The 13,851-nt window shown below is 45.3% G+C and overlaps 1 protein-coding gene across 1 annotated transcript; it reads right to left on the bottom strand.

The window, feature by feature from the left end:
* Positions 1-177: 177 nt before the first annotated feature.
* On the bottom strand, positions 178-13,409 carry miga1 (mitoguardin 1). The gene is made up of 16 exons (XM_070975020.1): positions 13,322-13,409; positions 11,890-12,046; positions 9,821-9,992; positions 8,347-8,465; positions 7,931-8,063; positions 7,610-7,746; positions 6,742-6,865; positions 6,527-6,627; positions 4,323-4,432; positions 4,148-4,220; positions 3,930-4,016; positions 3,743-3,841; positions 3,526-3,660; positions 3,281-3,334; positions 3,053-3,169; positions 178-2,833 (listed from the first exon to the last, which is right to left on the bottom strand). Exons 2-16 carry the CDS (start codon positions 11,986-11,988, stop codon positions 2,615-2,617), a joined length of 1,779 nt encoding a protein of 592 aa, XP_070831121.1. The 5' UTR covers positions 11,989-12,046; positions 13,322-13,409; the 3' UTR covers positions 178-2,614.
* Positions 13,410-13,851: the final 442 nt, after the last annotated feature.

Raw genomic sequence — 13,851 nt, 5'->3', positions numbered from 1 at the left:
ATCATTGTTATCTTATTTTGGTAGGTATGTACAATATCCTGTCAGCAGGAGCTAGAGGAAGGAGGTAGTTGGAGCAAGTGTGGGGTTTTCAATACAATAGCCTCATTAGACCCCCCCTAATTAATCCACCAACCATGAGAGCCAGCTGAATTTGATCTTTAAAGAATTAAAGAAAAACAAATTCTCATCATTCTTTATTTTTTTCTTTATACAGAGAAATGAGGTGAAATCACAAATGTCACATTTTCTTCCCTGTGTTGCCAAAATAAAATAAAAGTCAGTCTTAAAACTTCCATGGCCACATGTCCAATGAAACATTTCGATTCATCATTTCTTCTGTTCATACTGGCCCAAAAAGACTAAGTCTAATGGAAGTGATGGGGGACCAAGTCCTTCGCCTCATCTGCTAAAAACATGAGTTACACAAATCAAGTGAAGAGCTTCCATCACTGCAAAAATGCAAAAAAAAATTATTTTTCAGAAATTTAACACCCCCCCCCCCCCCCCCAAAAAAAAAAATCATTCAGTCCACAGTCTGTCATCAAATCAGAGAAAAGGCCCAGCAGAAGCTGCTGCAGCCCACGGATTTACACAGAGGACTGGAGTTTGTCCCCCATCACTGAAACTGTCCAGCTACATAAGGACATGTGGGCGTTGCTTTTAAGGTGGACTTCAAAATGAAACTCCTTTATGAGGAACATCCTGCAAAAAGGGCAGCTGACGCCATCCGTCCTCACAGACAGCGCATTTTGAGATGACCTCCTCTTCAGCGGCTTCGTCCACATGGCAGTGACGGCGCAGCGCTGCCGTGTTTTTCAAACCTCGCAGATAATGAAAAACTAAGACTTCTCAGGCCGACATCCAGCTGCAAACACAAGGCTCGAACGTGTGCGCTGACGGTAAGGCTTCTTGTGTGTTCGCCCATCGTGAAAAACTGAGTGGCACGAGTTGAACGGCTGTGGGATCATGCAGCGAGATGGAGAATCTGTATCAGCTTTGAGGGCTGCATGTGCTGGACTCCATTTAGAAGAATGCATCAAGGTGTGGGAGTCCAAAAGCCGAAAACAGCTTTCCCTTTTAAATCACAAAATGACTCCTTTTACATTTCTCCGTCCCTTTGATCAGACATTTCTTTGGGCAACATGTGCTCGTCACAAAAACACAGAGTACATTAATGGTTTTGCATTGCTGATGTTCAACAGGATGTGGAAATACATTGAATAAATCTATCTGATAAAGTCTAATATACAACATTGTATTCATTCTACTGCATGTTTGAAGCCGATCACAAATCCACTGGTGCTTACAGGTAAAACTACTTCTAAAAAATAAATCCTGCATCATTTCGCCGCTTAGCAAAATAAATACTGTGAAATAGCTTCTTCTCTTCACACAAACTGCTCTGAACAGCAATAAATACGCCTCAATTTACACGGCAGAACGTCTACTGCGAGAGGATTCACAGCAGTCTCACAGCAAGCTGTAATGACATATTATTGCTATGATCTTTTCAAAGGAAGGTGTGCTGGCGTGGCACAGTGAAGGGGGGGGGTTGGAGGTAATGGTTAATGTGAAGGCAGACGGCTGGTGTAGTTCACATGGATCCTCTGACACACGGCGACGAGAGCAGGTGGCGTGATGGGGGAGGCCAGTGCTTCTTGTTAAAGTCTGTCTTTAAGTGCTGGGTTAATGCTGGTGGAGCACCTCGGCGGCCTGACAGTCACTGATAACCGCAACACGGATTCCAGCCACGGACCTTTGTTTCACGTCACGTCCCCGCCCCTCCCCACGCTTCCTGTCTGCCTCCGAGCTGTCAGACTGTCCAATGAATGCCCCAAAAATCAAACTGGGTCTGGAGGAGGACTCATCTAAACCAGGAGGACCGGGTCTGTCTTAGACCATCGACCCAGTCCGTAAAGTGTTTCTTTTGTAGCCAGATTTTCCTTAAGTTGTTCGTTTCAGTTTACAGAGTTGCAGTTTAGGAAAGTCTAACGGTTTGATAAAGATGGACGAGTGAGCGCGAAGGCGGCGTTTGGCTAAATAATCCTAAAACGTATTCAGAATTTATCAAGTAGGTGAAAAGTATTAAATATCAACAGAGTGTCTGTGAAGGCGAGGCACCTGAATCTGGGCCCTCTGATGAGATTTGTGGTTATTTCGCTCCTTTAACATCATGAAAATGTCCAAAGGGCACAGAAATTCATTAAATATACAGGGCTTGATAAAACGACAGTCTTTCTGAGTGATAAGTTCACAATATTCAGCATTGATTGATGGATTTGTTTTGTGTTTGGTGCCATCTAATTGAGGTGAACCACTCAGGTCTTTGTAGAGCACTGCTGGGTTGGACTGGTACATGTGAACATCCATGTGAATTACTGGCCCTTAATTTTGAAATTATTTGCCCTTGAATCGTCTTGAACTGTCTAAGAAAGGAGTGACAACCCTGGTTTAAACAGTTTGTGCACCAGATGGGATGAAGATCGGGTCACTTCAGACCTACTGAGAGTCCTTTGGTCCGACAGTTTGCGTGAACTCACCCTCGAATAAACGCTGAAGCTTCCAGTGTGTAGTGTTGGATGATGCCGGGTCTGTTTGGAGATCAGCTCTGCCCTCACTGCACCGGCGCCTCCAGCAGGGCGCCGGCCACCAGCTGAACCTGCGGGGGGTTGCAGCCGCTGCCGTGCCGCAGGGAGTCGGCTCCCAGGTAGGCCAGCAGCAGTTCAGAGCGCCGGTGCAGCAGGTGGAGCATGTCCTCCGCCAGACTCTCCACAGAGGAGTAACGCACTTTGTCCAGGTCAAAAATGTCCTTCAGGAAATGCAGCACCTGATCCTGAAGGAGGGACAAGGTTTGTGGTTGGTCAGTTTCAGGACAGGAACACTCCACTGAGGCAGCTCAGGCAGCTCCTTCACATACAGACCAGACTTTTTTATGTTTAAAAGATAATTATTACTTTGGACAGAAGCTTGCTAGAGAAGGCAGAAACGAGAACAGAGGTGAAGAGGTTTCTGGCAGTTTGGTGTCAGTGTTATTTCTGGTGCTGAGACTGACCTTGAAGAAGCAGCAGAAGTCGTGCAGGGAGCTCTGGGGCCCCAGGAAACCCCAGGCGAGAACGGGGCTGATCTGCTCGCACACAGCGTAGAAATGGGCGATGAAGCCGTCGGGCACCTGAGACACAGAGCGGAGGTTACTGAAGTGACGACTACACGGAGCAGGTGTTTGGTTTGATCGCAGGCCTGCCGCACTTCATCAGAGACATTTTGAGGGCTGGACTCGTACCTTCATGTGCTGTCTCTTCTGCTTCATCACTGACCAGCAGCTTGATGCCACCGCCTGTCAAACACATGCAGATTAATCACGTGTGAAAATTCAACCTAAACACAGAAATCACATCACAGGAAACAGTCTGTGCCTCCAAATTCTTCATTTAACCCTTTAATTCGTCTTTTTCTATTTGCCATTCTCAAACCAACATCTACACTTTGGCTTCAGCTGCAGCGACGCATTGAGGAAACTTTACTCACAGTCTCCTTGAAGGAGCTGTTGAGCCAGCGGTTGTTGATCACGTTCTGGATGGAGATGGGTGGATTCTCCAGGTCCTCGAAGGAGTCCATCAGGATGTAGTCCAGCACGATATCGTAGAAGTTCAGGTGCTTCACCTGGTGGGGACGAGAGTAAGACGTCAGAGGAGGAAAAGCATGTGGTGGAGCAGTTTCACACTCTGGTGAGCTCCACTCTTACCCCTCGTGTTGCCAGCTCCACCTCTGTGTTTTCCCAGTGCTCTGTGTGCTCCAGGAAGGAAATCATCTCCTCAAACACTTCCTCGAATCTGTTCGGGTTCTGACAACCGAAAGATAACCGTTAGGAAGGCAAACACTCACTGCACGCGTGTCATCTTATCATTCACTAGCGGCAGCTTCAGTTTTACCTTCTGTCCTTTCACAATGATGGAAGACAGTACTTTCTTTCCCGTGTCGGCCAGAAACGTCCTCGTCGTTCTCTCACGCAAAATGAGCTGGAGAGAAAAAACATTTCATTCAAACAGGGGCAAAAATATTGACCCTTCAAATTCAAATCCCTGCTCTATTCAATCCAGTTATTACATTAGTCTCCATCTATATTTCTAAGCATAAGCTTATCCTGTACCTGACATGCCTGTCGCACACAGTGCAGCTTGGCCAGGAAATCCAGGTCCCCAAGACACTCCAGCATCTCTGTCCTGAGAACGAAAGATGTCGTCGATTAAAATGTTGGCAGAAAACAAAAAGGCTGGAGTAGGTTCTCTGTCTTTCGTGTGTGTCACGCTAATTAGTGTAAGTACCGCAGCACTCTGCAGGAGATCTTGCCGTCCTCGGCCATCTGCAGCGCCTCCTCGTAGAAAGGGTGATGACCCAGAGCGAAGACGCTCCTCAGCTCCCTGTGCTCTGACAGCTGACAGACAGACAGACAGACAGACAGACAGACAGACAGACAGACAGACAGACACACAGACAGACAGACAGACAGACAGACAGACAGACAGACAGACAGACAGACAGACACAGACAGACAGACAGACACACAGACAGACAAACAGACAGACAGACAGACAGACAAACAGACAGACAGACAGACAGCAGAGGTTACCATCGGCTATTTATTATTATAAATGATGATCAGTGTCTCTCCAGTAGAAAGAAAAGTCCTGCTCTGTGTGTCCTAACAGCAGTACAAAATGAAGTTAATCGGTTTTTTCTTTTCTTTATACAGAACAATGAACAGTGTCTGCATTCGGAATTCTGACAATAAATCACCAAAATATTACTGAATATTTTTACAGACAAGACTGCAATGTGTTGATAATCTAATTGTAGATAAGCCATCAAATTAAACGCAAACTAAACTGGAGAAAAAGAAGAGAAAGAAAATAAGTAATAATAAAAATCTGATCTGAAGAAAGCAAGAAAAAACAGGAGAAATAAATTCATAAAAATAAATATCTAAATGAATGAAAGAGATATGGGGGGTTAGTCCAAGGACAGGGTTGGTAAGGATTTAAAGTAGTTTATGAAAGGGTTCCATTTCTGAATAAACCTGTTAGGACTGCCTCTCACTGTAAAATTCATCTTCTCCAGTTCAAGAAAAGACATAACATCTTTAAGCCATAAAGACATTGATGGGGGGGTTTAGGAGATTTCCACAGAAGTAAAATGCGGCGTCTCGCCAAGAGGGATGAAAAGGCTAGTAGAGTTAATTTTAAGTTGTTCCAGCGATAATCCACCTCCTGAGATTCTTGAACATTCGTGCAAAAACAAAGCTTTTTCATCATGTGCCGTGCTTTTACCGCTACTAGTTATGAATTGTGCCGTTTGGATCTGCATGGAAGAGCAGTGAAGACCAGCTCTCCATGCTGTTTGGTGTGTGTGGAGGCTCCAGTGAGGAGCTGCAGAGTAACAGCGAGCTGTATGTGGTACACTGAAGAATGTTGAAGGTCTATTTATAGTGTCTCACTAAGCATGAGTGACCCAGTTTGACTGCTGCGAGCTCTCTGACAGCGACTGCTCTGCACACGTCGAACAGGTTGGGGGGTTGCAGGGGGGCTGGAGCCTATCCCAGCTTCAACGGGCGAGAGGCGGGGTACACCCTGAACCTTTAGAGTCACCAATTAACCTAATGAGCATGTTTTTGGTCTGCGGGAGGAAGCCGGAGTGCCCGGAGAGAACCCACGCATGCACGGGAAGAACATACAAACTTCACACAGAAAGGCCCGACCCGGGGTCAAACTGGCGACCTTCTTGCTGTGAGGCACGCGCACACCTGCTGCTCCACCGTACCGCCGGGGAAAATTGCCCTCATTTAAAAGCTTTAACGAACATTAGAAGAATTGACTGAACTGAAGGTGTAGGCTTAACAGCTATTACTTGTAATTATGCATGCCGCACACGTTAAACTCGTCCTCGAGACGCACGGCAGCTTGAGCTGAGATCAAACACCCTGCTTTCATTTACAGGAATCTAACCTGTAGCTCCAGTAAACAACCAGTGTGTGGATCAAGTGCACCAGTAGCACCGGACACACAGCTCGAGCCCCCCCACCGACTTAATGAGTAAAGGATAAGGCTAAGCTGAGTACTGATAAACACCAGGACTTCCAGGCAGGTCAGAGCTATTTGAATCAAACTCCTGCTGTGAGCTGTTGTACATGTGAAGCTTCAGACAGTCTGAGATTCAGACGTTTACTCGTTTCTCCTCTACTGCCACCTGAAGGATTACAGAGCATCTTACTCGTGACGGCCGGTCAATTCATCGAATAGCTGGAAGGAAAGTCAACTGCCAGCTATTTCGGAGTTGTGTCAGTCATTTTTTTAAACGAAGGTGTCAAACATTCGCTGGGTCCTGCTTCTCTGAGCTGTTTGATGTCTCCTGTGATATGAAGTATATGAAGACCTCTGGTTGCTTGATAAAAACTGCTCATTTGTTCCTCATTTTGGGAGACCATCCGAGGATTTTTTTTTTTTTTTTTGGGGGGGGTGCATGCTTCTCTCACCTCAGCAGCAGACACAAACGAGTCAGTGGAGGCGATGCTGATGCTGTCCCTCAGACAGGCGTCATCCAGCTCCTCTCGGGCCAAAACGTCTGCCATTTTATCTGTGATGAATCACATGAGCATTTTACAAAAGGCATTAGCAAGTCATCAGACTGTGTTTTACTTTCTGTTTTATACACTCTTGTGGACTCAGGGTTGTATAACCGGTGACTCACCCTGGCTGGTGCTGTGGGATGAGGGCTCTGACATGCACAGCACGCCCTCAAACTCCTCCTGGAGGCTGTAAGCTCTCTGCAGCAGAGACTTCAGCCTGTGGATGAACTCTGCACTGATGACGTCCTGAAGACAGAAACATTCGAGTTGAACTATGCAACTGTGACTCACCAAGTCAGGCACTAAAGCTTAACAGCCTAATAAACTCATTCAAGTGAAAATGACCAACAGCTGAGGGAGAGGCAGAATCTGGATTTTTTTCAAACCTTCTTTGACTGCAAACATCTCTTTCGGTGGTTTCGTGAGAACACACCACGACTGGATTGTTAACAAGCTTTCACACCTGACCGGGGGATGTCCTTCACTGAAGACTGAGCAGCCGACTGGGCGTATGTTTGGGTGTCCGAGCGTAACCATCTGACCCGCACTAATCCAAAAAACCCTTCAAACCGGGCTGGAGAGCCAATGACTTAGCTGTTATACAATCCAAACTCCGTGACACCGGTGGGTTGTCAGTGTGCTGCTTATTCATATGTGTGACCTGCAGTGCAGCGTTTGTGGGCAGTTTCCTCTACACCTTCCTCTGGTGTAAAAGGAGTGAGTTCACAGACAGGAGCAGAGAAAATGCTGGCAGGGCTTGAATCCATGCAGCAGCTCTTAGGCGCTCGGCTCAGGCAGCTGCTGCCAATTATTTTATTTATTTATTTATTTACAGGTTAAACTCTGCACAAAACACTCACAGTTTGTCAGGAGGCATATTTTAAGAAAAGATCCAGGATCTGAAAGGCACCTTCTGGCTAACTCCCTCTGCATTACGCTGCATTTGCACTGTTAAGTGTTGGTGTGCTTAATCTGTCTTTCTGTGTTCACCTCCATGCTCTGCTCTGCGATGGCGTCTCCAGCTCCAGTTTTGACGGATGCACAGCTGGCATCGTCCTCCCGCTGCCTGCTCCTGAACGTCAACGCCTCCTCCCACCGCCTCAGAGCCTCCTCAAATAAATCCATACCTGCGAACAAACACATGAACGCTGAGCCACCTGAAACAATCCACAATGCAGAAGCTTCATTTAGAAACACAGCACCAAAAACTCAGTGTTAGACTGAATACTTCTACTAGTTCACTGCATGTATGATGTGATTCATTCTCTCTTTAGAACACAGGGAGGAGACAGAGTGTGAAAGCTCCTTTACCCATAAGGTACAGGTTTTCAGGTGTGGTGACAGGTAAGTTGACCACGCTGCAGATATCAGCTTCCCCTCCTCGGTCCCAACAGGTGGAGTCATTTGCGCAGGTGCTGCTGCTGGATGAGTTCATGCTCTTTACCTGCAAAGACGCAGCAGAGGAACACAACAGTTACCCGTTCAGTTTCAAGCAGTGGAAGCAGCATCTCACTGCGAACACAGCGCAGGTAAACCCCAACTCAGCACATCCTGTGAGCCAGTGCACTGGCATAGTGCGACTGACCGCTGCAAGTGCGAATTACATGTACAATACTGAAGAGTAAATGCTATTTGACCACCTGGATAATTCAGCATTTTGCACTGAATCTAAGGGGGTTCTCACACCAAGCATGTTCAACTCCTTGCACCTCCTAAAAATCTCTTACCGAGGCCAGGCTCAGCAGAGACCCAGACAGTTTTCTGTAGTCTCCTGTAGTGAGAACCAGACCAGACGAGTAGCCATTCTTGGAGTTGAGGGAGAGAGTGATGTTTTGACTGGTGTTATCTGGGTAAAAAAAGATGCAAGAGATAAAGTTTGAGGGGAGAGTCAGAATACAAAGATCACGCTGCATGAGCATGCAGCAGGATTACACAACCCTGCCTGTCTGAGCAACTCCTAGTACAAGCACTGGTACTATCACTATGGACTATTGTAATTCCCTACTGGCAGGGCTCCCAACATGCTCGCTAAAACCTTTGCACCTGATACAGAATGCGGCGGCTCGCCTGGTATTTAATCAGCCCAAATGAGCGCATGTCACTCTGCTGTTCATATCCCTCCACTGGCTCCCAGTTGCTGCCCGCATCAAGTATAAGTCCTTGATGCTTGCCTACAAAATTGCCACCAAAACTGCTCCGACCTACTTGAACTCCCTCACTCAGGTTTATGCTCCCTCACTACGCTCTGCCCAGGAACGGCGCCTGCTGCTGCCACCTCCAAAAACCCCTACGTCTCTAGACTCTTGTCTTCTGTGGCTCCCAGGTGGTGGAACGAGTTACCAAACTCCATTCGTTCTGCATAGTCCCTTCCGATCTTTAGAAAAAGACTAAAGACCAAGCTCTTTACTGAACACCTTGTTCTCTAATAAAAAAAATAAATAAAACAAACTCCATGCACTTTTTGCATCACTTCGTAGCATTGTCTTGTAGCACCTCTGTCCAGTTGGACCAGAAAGTTGCGTTAGGGCACTTATTCTTGTTGTTCTCTCTCGTCTAGAACCTTGCTTGTGTTGTATGAAAAATCTCATATGTACGTCGCTCTGGATAAAAGCATCTGCCAAATGACAAATTGTAAATTGTACACAGAGGCCAGGAAGAACAAAGTTTGAGCGAAAGCAACAGTCAAACACTGCAAACGTGTAAAGAGTCTCAAAAAGGGACTGCAGCAGCAGGTCACACAGCACTTCGGTCTTTTCTGAACACTGATTTCCGACTGCCTGGGTCATTGTGTTACACGTCATGCTGCTTCACATTCTCGCATCAACAAGCTCAGATAATCATTGTCCAGTGTTGGATTAACTGAAGTTCACATATGCAGAAACAGAGCTGGCTTTGCACATATATTCTCCTGTCTGCTGTGAAAAGGAAAACAGCCAAAAACATCAATCTATTAAATCAGTTTTGTTAGCTAGCTTTAGCGAACTGCTCATTTGACTCCATTTAATCCTGCATTTCAAATCTTCCTAAGTGGGATCAGATGAGTTAAAGCATTTATCCGGACCTGCTGTTTACAGTTCAAAGTCATACAGGAGCAGCCTCATACGGCCCTCTGATTACATCACCAACTGGGACAACGTGCTAAAGTGAGATCACAGGCCAGTAAGCTGCTGGTTGAGAGGAACAAGTACCACAGTGGTTTACCGTTCTCTGCTGAGGCCGGGGACAAAAACTCAAAGCCAGCCTGCTCCCACTGAGGTGAGTGAGTCTTCTTTCTGCCCTTCCTCCTCTGGAAGCGGCGTGCGAGGAAAAGGAGCGAGATGGCGCTGAAGGCAGTGGCTGCCACCAGCTTCTTGGTCCCTGTGCTGACGCTCACCTGGAGGACAGGTAGAGGAGGAAGAGTTTCAGCTTAACTGTTCTTAAAAAGAAGCCTGAGCAGCAGACGGGTTTCATTTCTGTGGAAGTTTGAAAATCCGGTAAAGGTCTTTAAGGATTGTGAGAGATGTCTCGGGAAAGTCAGGAACTGGCTGGCTAAAATAGTACAACAGACAAAAAGTTGATAACAGAGGTAGACTGAGGCAAAGTAGCTATAAAAGACTACTGCAGTCTAATGCTGCCTACGCTACAAATATCACAGGTCAAGGACACATCCAAAGGTCCAAGGTTGGATTTACTCTTGTAATTCTGCAGCTGAGACTGTCCATTAAGTCTCCATTAAACAGCGATGGTGCTATGATGACCGAACAGCACAAAGGGTGCAAAAAAAGAACAGAACAGCATCCAAAAAGAAGGAGAAAGAATATATCTGCAGTCTGACGGGAGTTCATCTGAGGATACATAACTCAGAATATACTGGCTACTGATGATGTAACGAGCGGCGGCGAGAGTCAGCTACCAGCGTGTCATCTAGATTTGAGAGAATCCATTTCAGATAGCGTGCATGGCCCCTCCATCTATAGACAGAAACACCGAACGACGAGGGAGATTATCCACACAGACAGCACTGCTGCACATTCCCTACAACTGAACATTACATAAACACTGAATTGGGAGCTATGACAGCAGCCATAATATTGACTTGTTTGAAAAGCCACTAAATGGGCCGGGATGATTAAATGGTGCTTCCTGCAGCGTTCGCATGCCGTTTCTCTTCCTGCCACCGCCACATGTCAGGCGCGCTCCTGCTGGATCCTCAGTCATGTCAGATCTGCTACGTGACTCCGGCCACACAGTCTCCTCATGCACCGCTCGTAAACACTGTAACATGAGGGCCCCTAAGAGAAAATATTGGAGTCTGTCCAAGAGGACAAGACCAGCAAAGACAAAAACAACAAGAAACAAACAAACGAAAAAACATTCACAGCCAAAAGCGGAAGTAATTTATCACATGAGGTCCTGTTACAGCAGTGGATGAGATTTGGTGTACTTCTTTTAGTGCATACGTCTAAACTGTACTTCATTTGTGTACTTGTTAAGTAGAAATCGCATTATCTCTAGATTTTGTTGAAAAACTGAGAACTGCAGAGCCATTTGGAAAGAATGGCCTCAGATGTTTGTGCACTTTGTTTTATATTTTCAAATACCCTTTCAGAAACATCCCATTCAGCACTAACATACATTTTAATGAGCTTTTACTTTAGTAGATTTTTATTAAAAACACTTTGGCTTCTGGTTTGGTAAAATATCCATTAAGGCACACATCCCTACGCACGTACAGTACATACAGTACTCACATGTAACAGCACAGGCAGTATTCAGACAGGGACAGCCTTTATCACATTAACCCTTCACAAGCTTTTGTCTGAAACAGTATCAAGCTCATCTGCTGGCCAGTATTTCTCCATCACAAAGCCTTTAGCTGAACTGCTCAAACAGACACACCCGACAACTCACAACGCCACATGCAGACACACTTCTGCATCTGCCCTTAATTAAGTGCAGAACTAGAAGAAAAGAAACACAAACATGGACACAGATTTAACTGGTAATACTGGAAGGTTGTGTTGAGCAGGCCCCCAGGTATCTCTGTACCTCTTCTGAAGACGTTGCGCAAAGAACAGACAGACATTAGCTTCAAATATTAGCACTACCTAGTAAGATAGCTATTAGGAGGAACAACCCCCCATATGTTGATCCAATTATTTCTTTAGGCCAATGATAGGTCAAGAAAAAGTGCAGTCATACCTTCAAGAACCTCACCCCTCATGACCCACATCTAATAAACAGTACGAACAAAGCTGACCAACTCCCACCACGTTCAATCACGCCCTCACCTGTGCCAGGGAGCCGCACACGGACAGCGGTAGGTCGACCATGCGCAGGGCAGCAGCCTTGAGAGACAGCTGGGAGCTTCTGAGGGTCTCGTGTGTCATTTTGGCGATCTATCCATGACTCGCCACCTCTCTTATCCTCATCACCATTCTGCTGGAACTGAGGAGGATGACAGGAGTGAGTGACATGCAAGGATTTAGCCTTGGCGGCTCAACAGGGGATATTATGACGATATTACATAAAGCCTCTAACATACAGTATGTGCAAGCAGCAATGCCTGCCTGACCTGAGTAAAGTAGGGCTGATCAGCCACTTAAATATTGTTCAAATATGTCCTAATAATATAAAATGTTTTATCAATTTCCCAATTATTACTTGAAGAACTGACAGACTGTGAAATGCATGAGTCATTCAATGCACACCCAACAAAGGTATGTGAATACTTCAAACCTTAACCTCCATTATATACATGCCTGAAATAAAGTGGCTGCCGAGTATATAAGAAAACTGGACGTTTATTTTTCTGCATAGTACTGCTTTCCCAAACATGGTCACGCCCTATAGGACCCCATCTACTAAGCTACTGTATATCCACCTGACAAGACAACATGCAACATCCAATTAAGCTTGCACAAGAGACTCGTGCTGCTCAATCACATGGACGATTATTCCGTTTGACGCTGTCTAACCCTGATAAAGGCTGATTCCTGGTCTAAAGCATTGCTCATTAAGTAATGAGACAGTTTATGAGAATCTTTAAATGCTCATTGCTTTCTTATTGCCTTTTACCACTTCCCTTTCCCTTTATTATTGAGACATGTGAGATACTTTTCTCCTGTACGTTTATTTTCTTTATCCCATTTGGGAAAACGTATTACATACATTATTGTCAACTTGCATGTTATTGTACTTTATATGACTATTATTTACCTCTTCAGTGTGCCATAAATGTTGTTCCAATGCTTTGCCTTTTGTGACATGCTGTGAATTACCTATGAATGAACCTACCTTGCCTTTTCTCTGATCATCACTGTCTTCCAACTGACACTGACATACCCAAAGTTACAGCTTCCATTCAGAGGCACAACACCAAAAGCATCTTCCATTAGATTAGCTAGTTATGTCACTCAAGAGTTTCAAAAGATGTTTTCAGGGGCAACACCAATGACAGGAATAAAGGCAGCATCCGAGCTCTGAAACGGTGTGTCAGGTTAATCATATAAACACATGGATAGAAAATTATAGCATTCAACTGTTACTGGCCTGGCTGAGCAGCTAACGGCTAACTTATCTAACAAGGCTAATAACGGCTAGCGGTGTTAGCTACATTTGTTAAACCGGCTTGAAACAGTCTGACAAACAAACTCATCCATTTCGGTGATTATGTCCTAACTGAATGTGACAAGCTGAAAGTGTAGATAATATCACCGGTACATTTTCACGTTGCCTCCACAGACTCCTCTCCCGCTTGTTCCCCGGTCCTCCAGCTGACCTCAGCGGTTGCCGAGTGAAGGTCTTCAGCGGCCCCACGCGCTCACCCAGCATGACTTTCAAAATAAAAGCACGCTCCCTGTCGTCTTCATGGAGTTTTTGCGCCCCAACTCGGCTTTCTTAAGTATTACAATGGGAGCTTTTATCACAGAGGTGAAATAATTAACAGGTGCCTGGATTTACATTTGTTCCCATCACTATTTTCATATAAATACCCCCCCCCCCCCCCCAAAAAAAGAAAAAAAGAATTGATCAGAATCAGAATCAGCTTTATTGAACTGTACAGTATGTGCTCATACAATGTGTAGACAGCACAATTATCTACACATTGTATGTGAAAAAGTAAGTTTATATATAAATACATACATATAAAGGTATCAATGTACAAAATCATTAATAAAATGTCTATATATAAAAGTGAAGTGTCTCTTGAACTGAATTGATAAAAATGAATAAACTCTTGGTGAGTCAAA

Source organism: Chaetodon trifascialis, chromosome 11, assembly GCF_039877785.1.
Source record: "Chaetodon trifascialis isolate fChaTrf1 chromosome 11, fChaTrf1.hap1, whole genome shotgun sequence".
Taxonomy (NCBI): domain Eukaryota; kingdom Metazoa; phylum Chordata; class Actinopteri; order Chaetodontiformes; family Chaetodontidae; genus Chaetodon; species Chaetodon trifascialis.
Note: the sequence above shows the minus strand (reverse complement) of the source record. Positions and strands in the feature narration are given on the sequence as shown.

Coding starts and splice junctions, on each gene's coding strand:
- miga1 (XM_070975020.1), bottom strand. CDS start 11,988: ATGACACACGAGACCCTCAGAAGCTCCCAGCTGTCTCTCAAGGCTGCT. Junction 4,433..6,526: donor CGTTTGTGTCTGCTGCTGAG/GTGAGAGAAGCA, acceptor TCTGTCTGTCAG/CTGTCAGAGCACAGGGAGCT. Junction 3,170..3,280: donor AGAAGAGACAGCACATGAAG/GTACGAGTCCAG, acceptor TCTGTGTCTCAG/GTGCCCGACGGCTTCATCGC.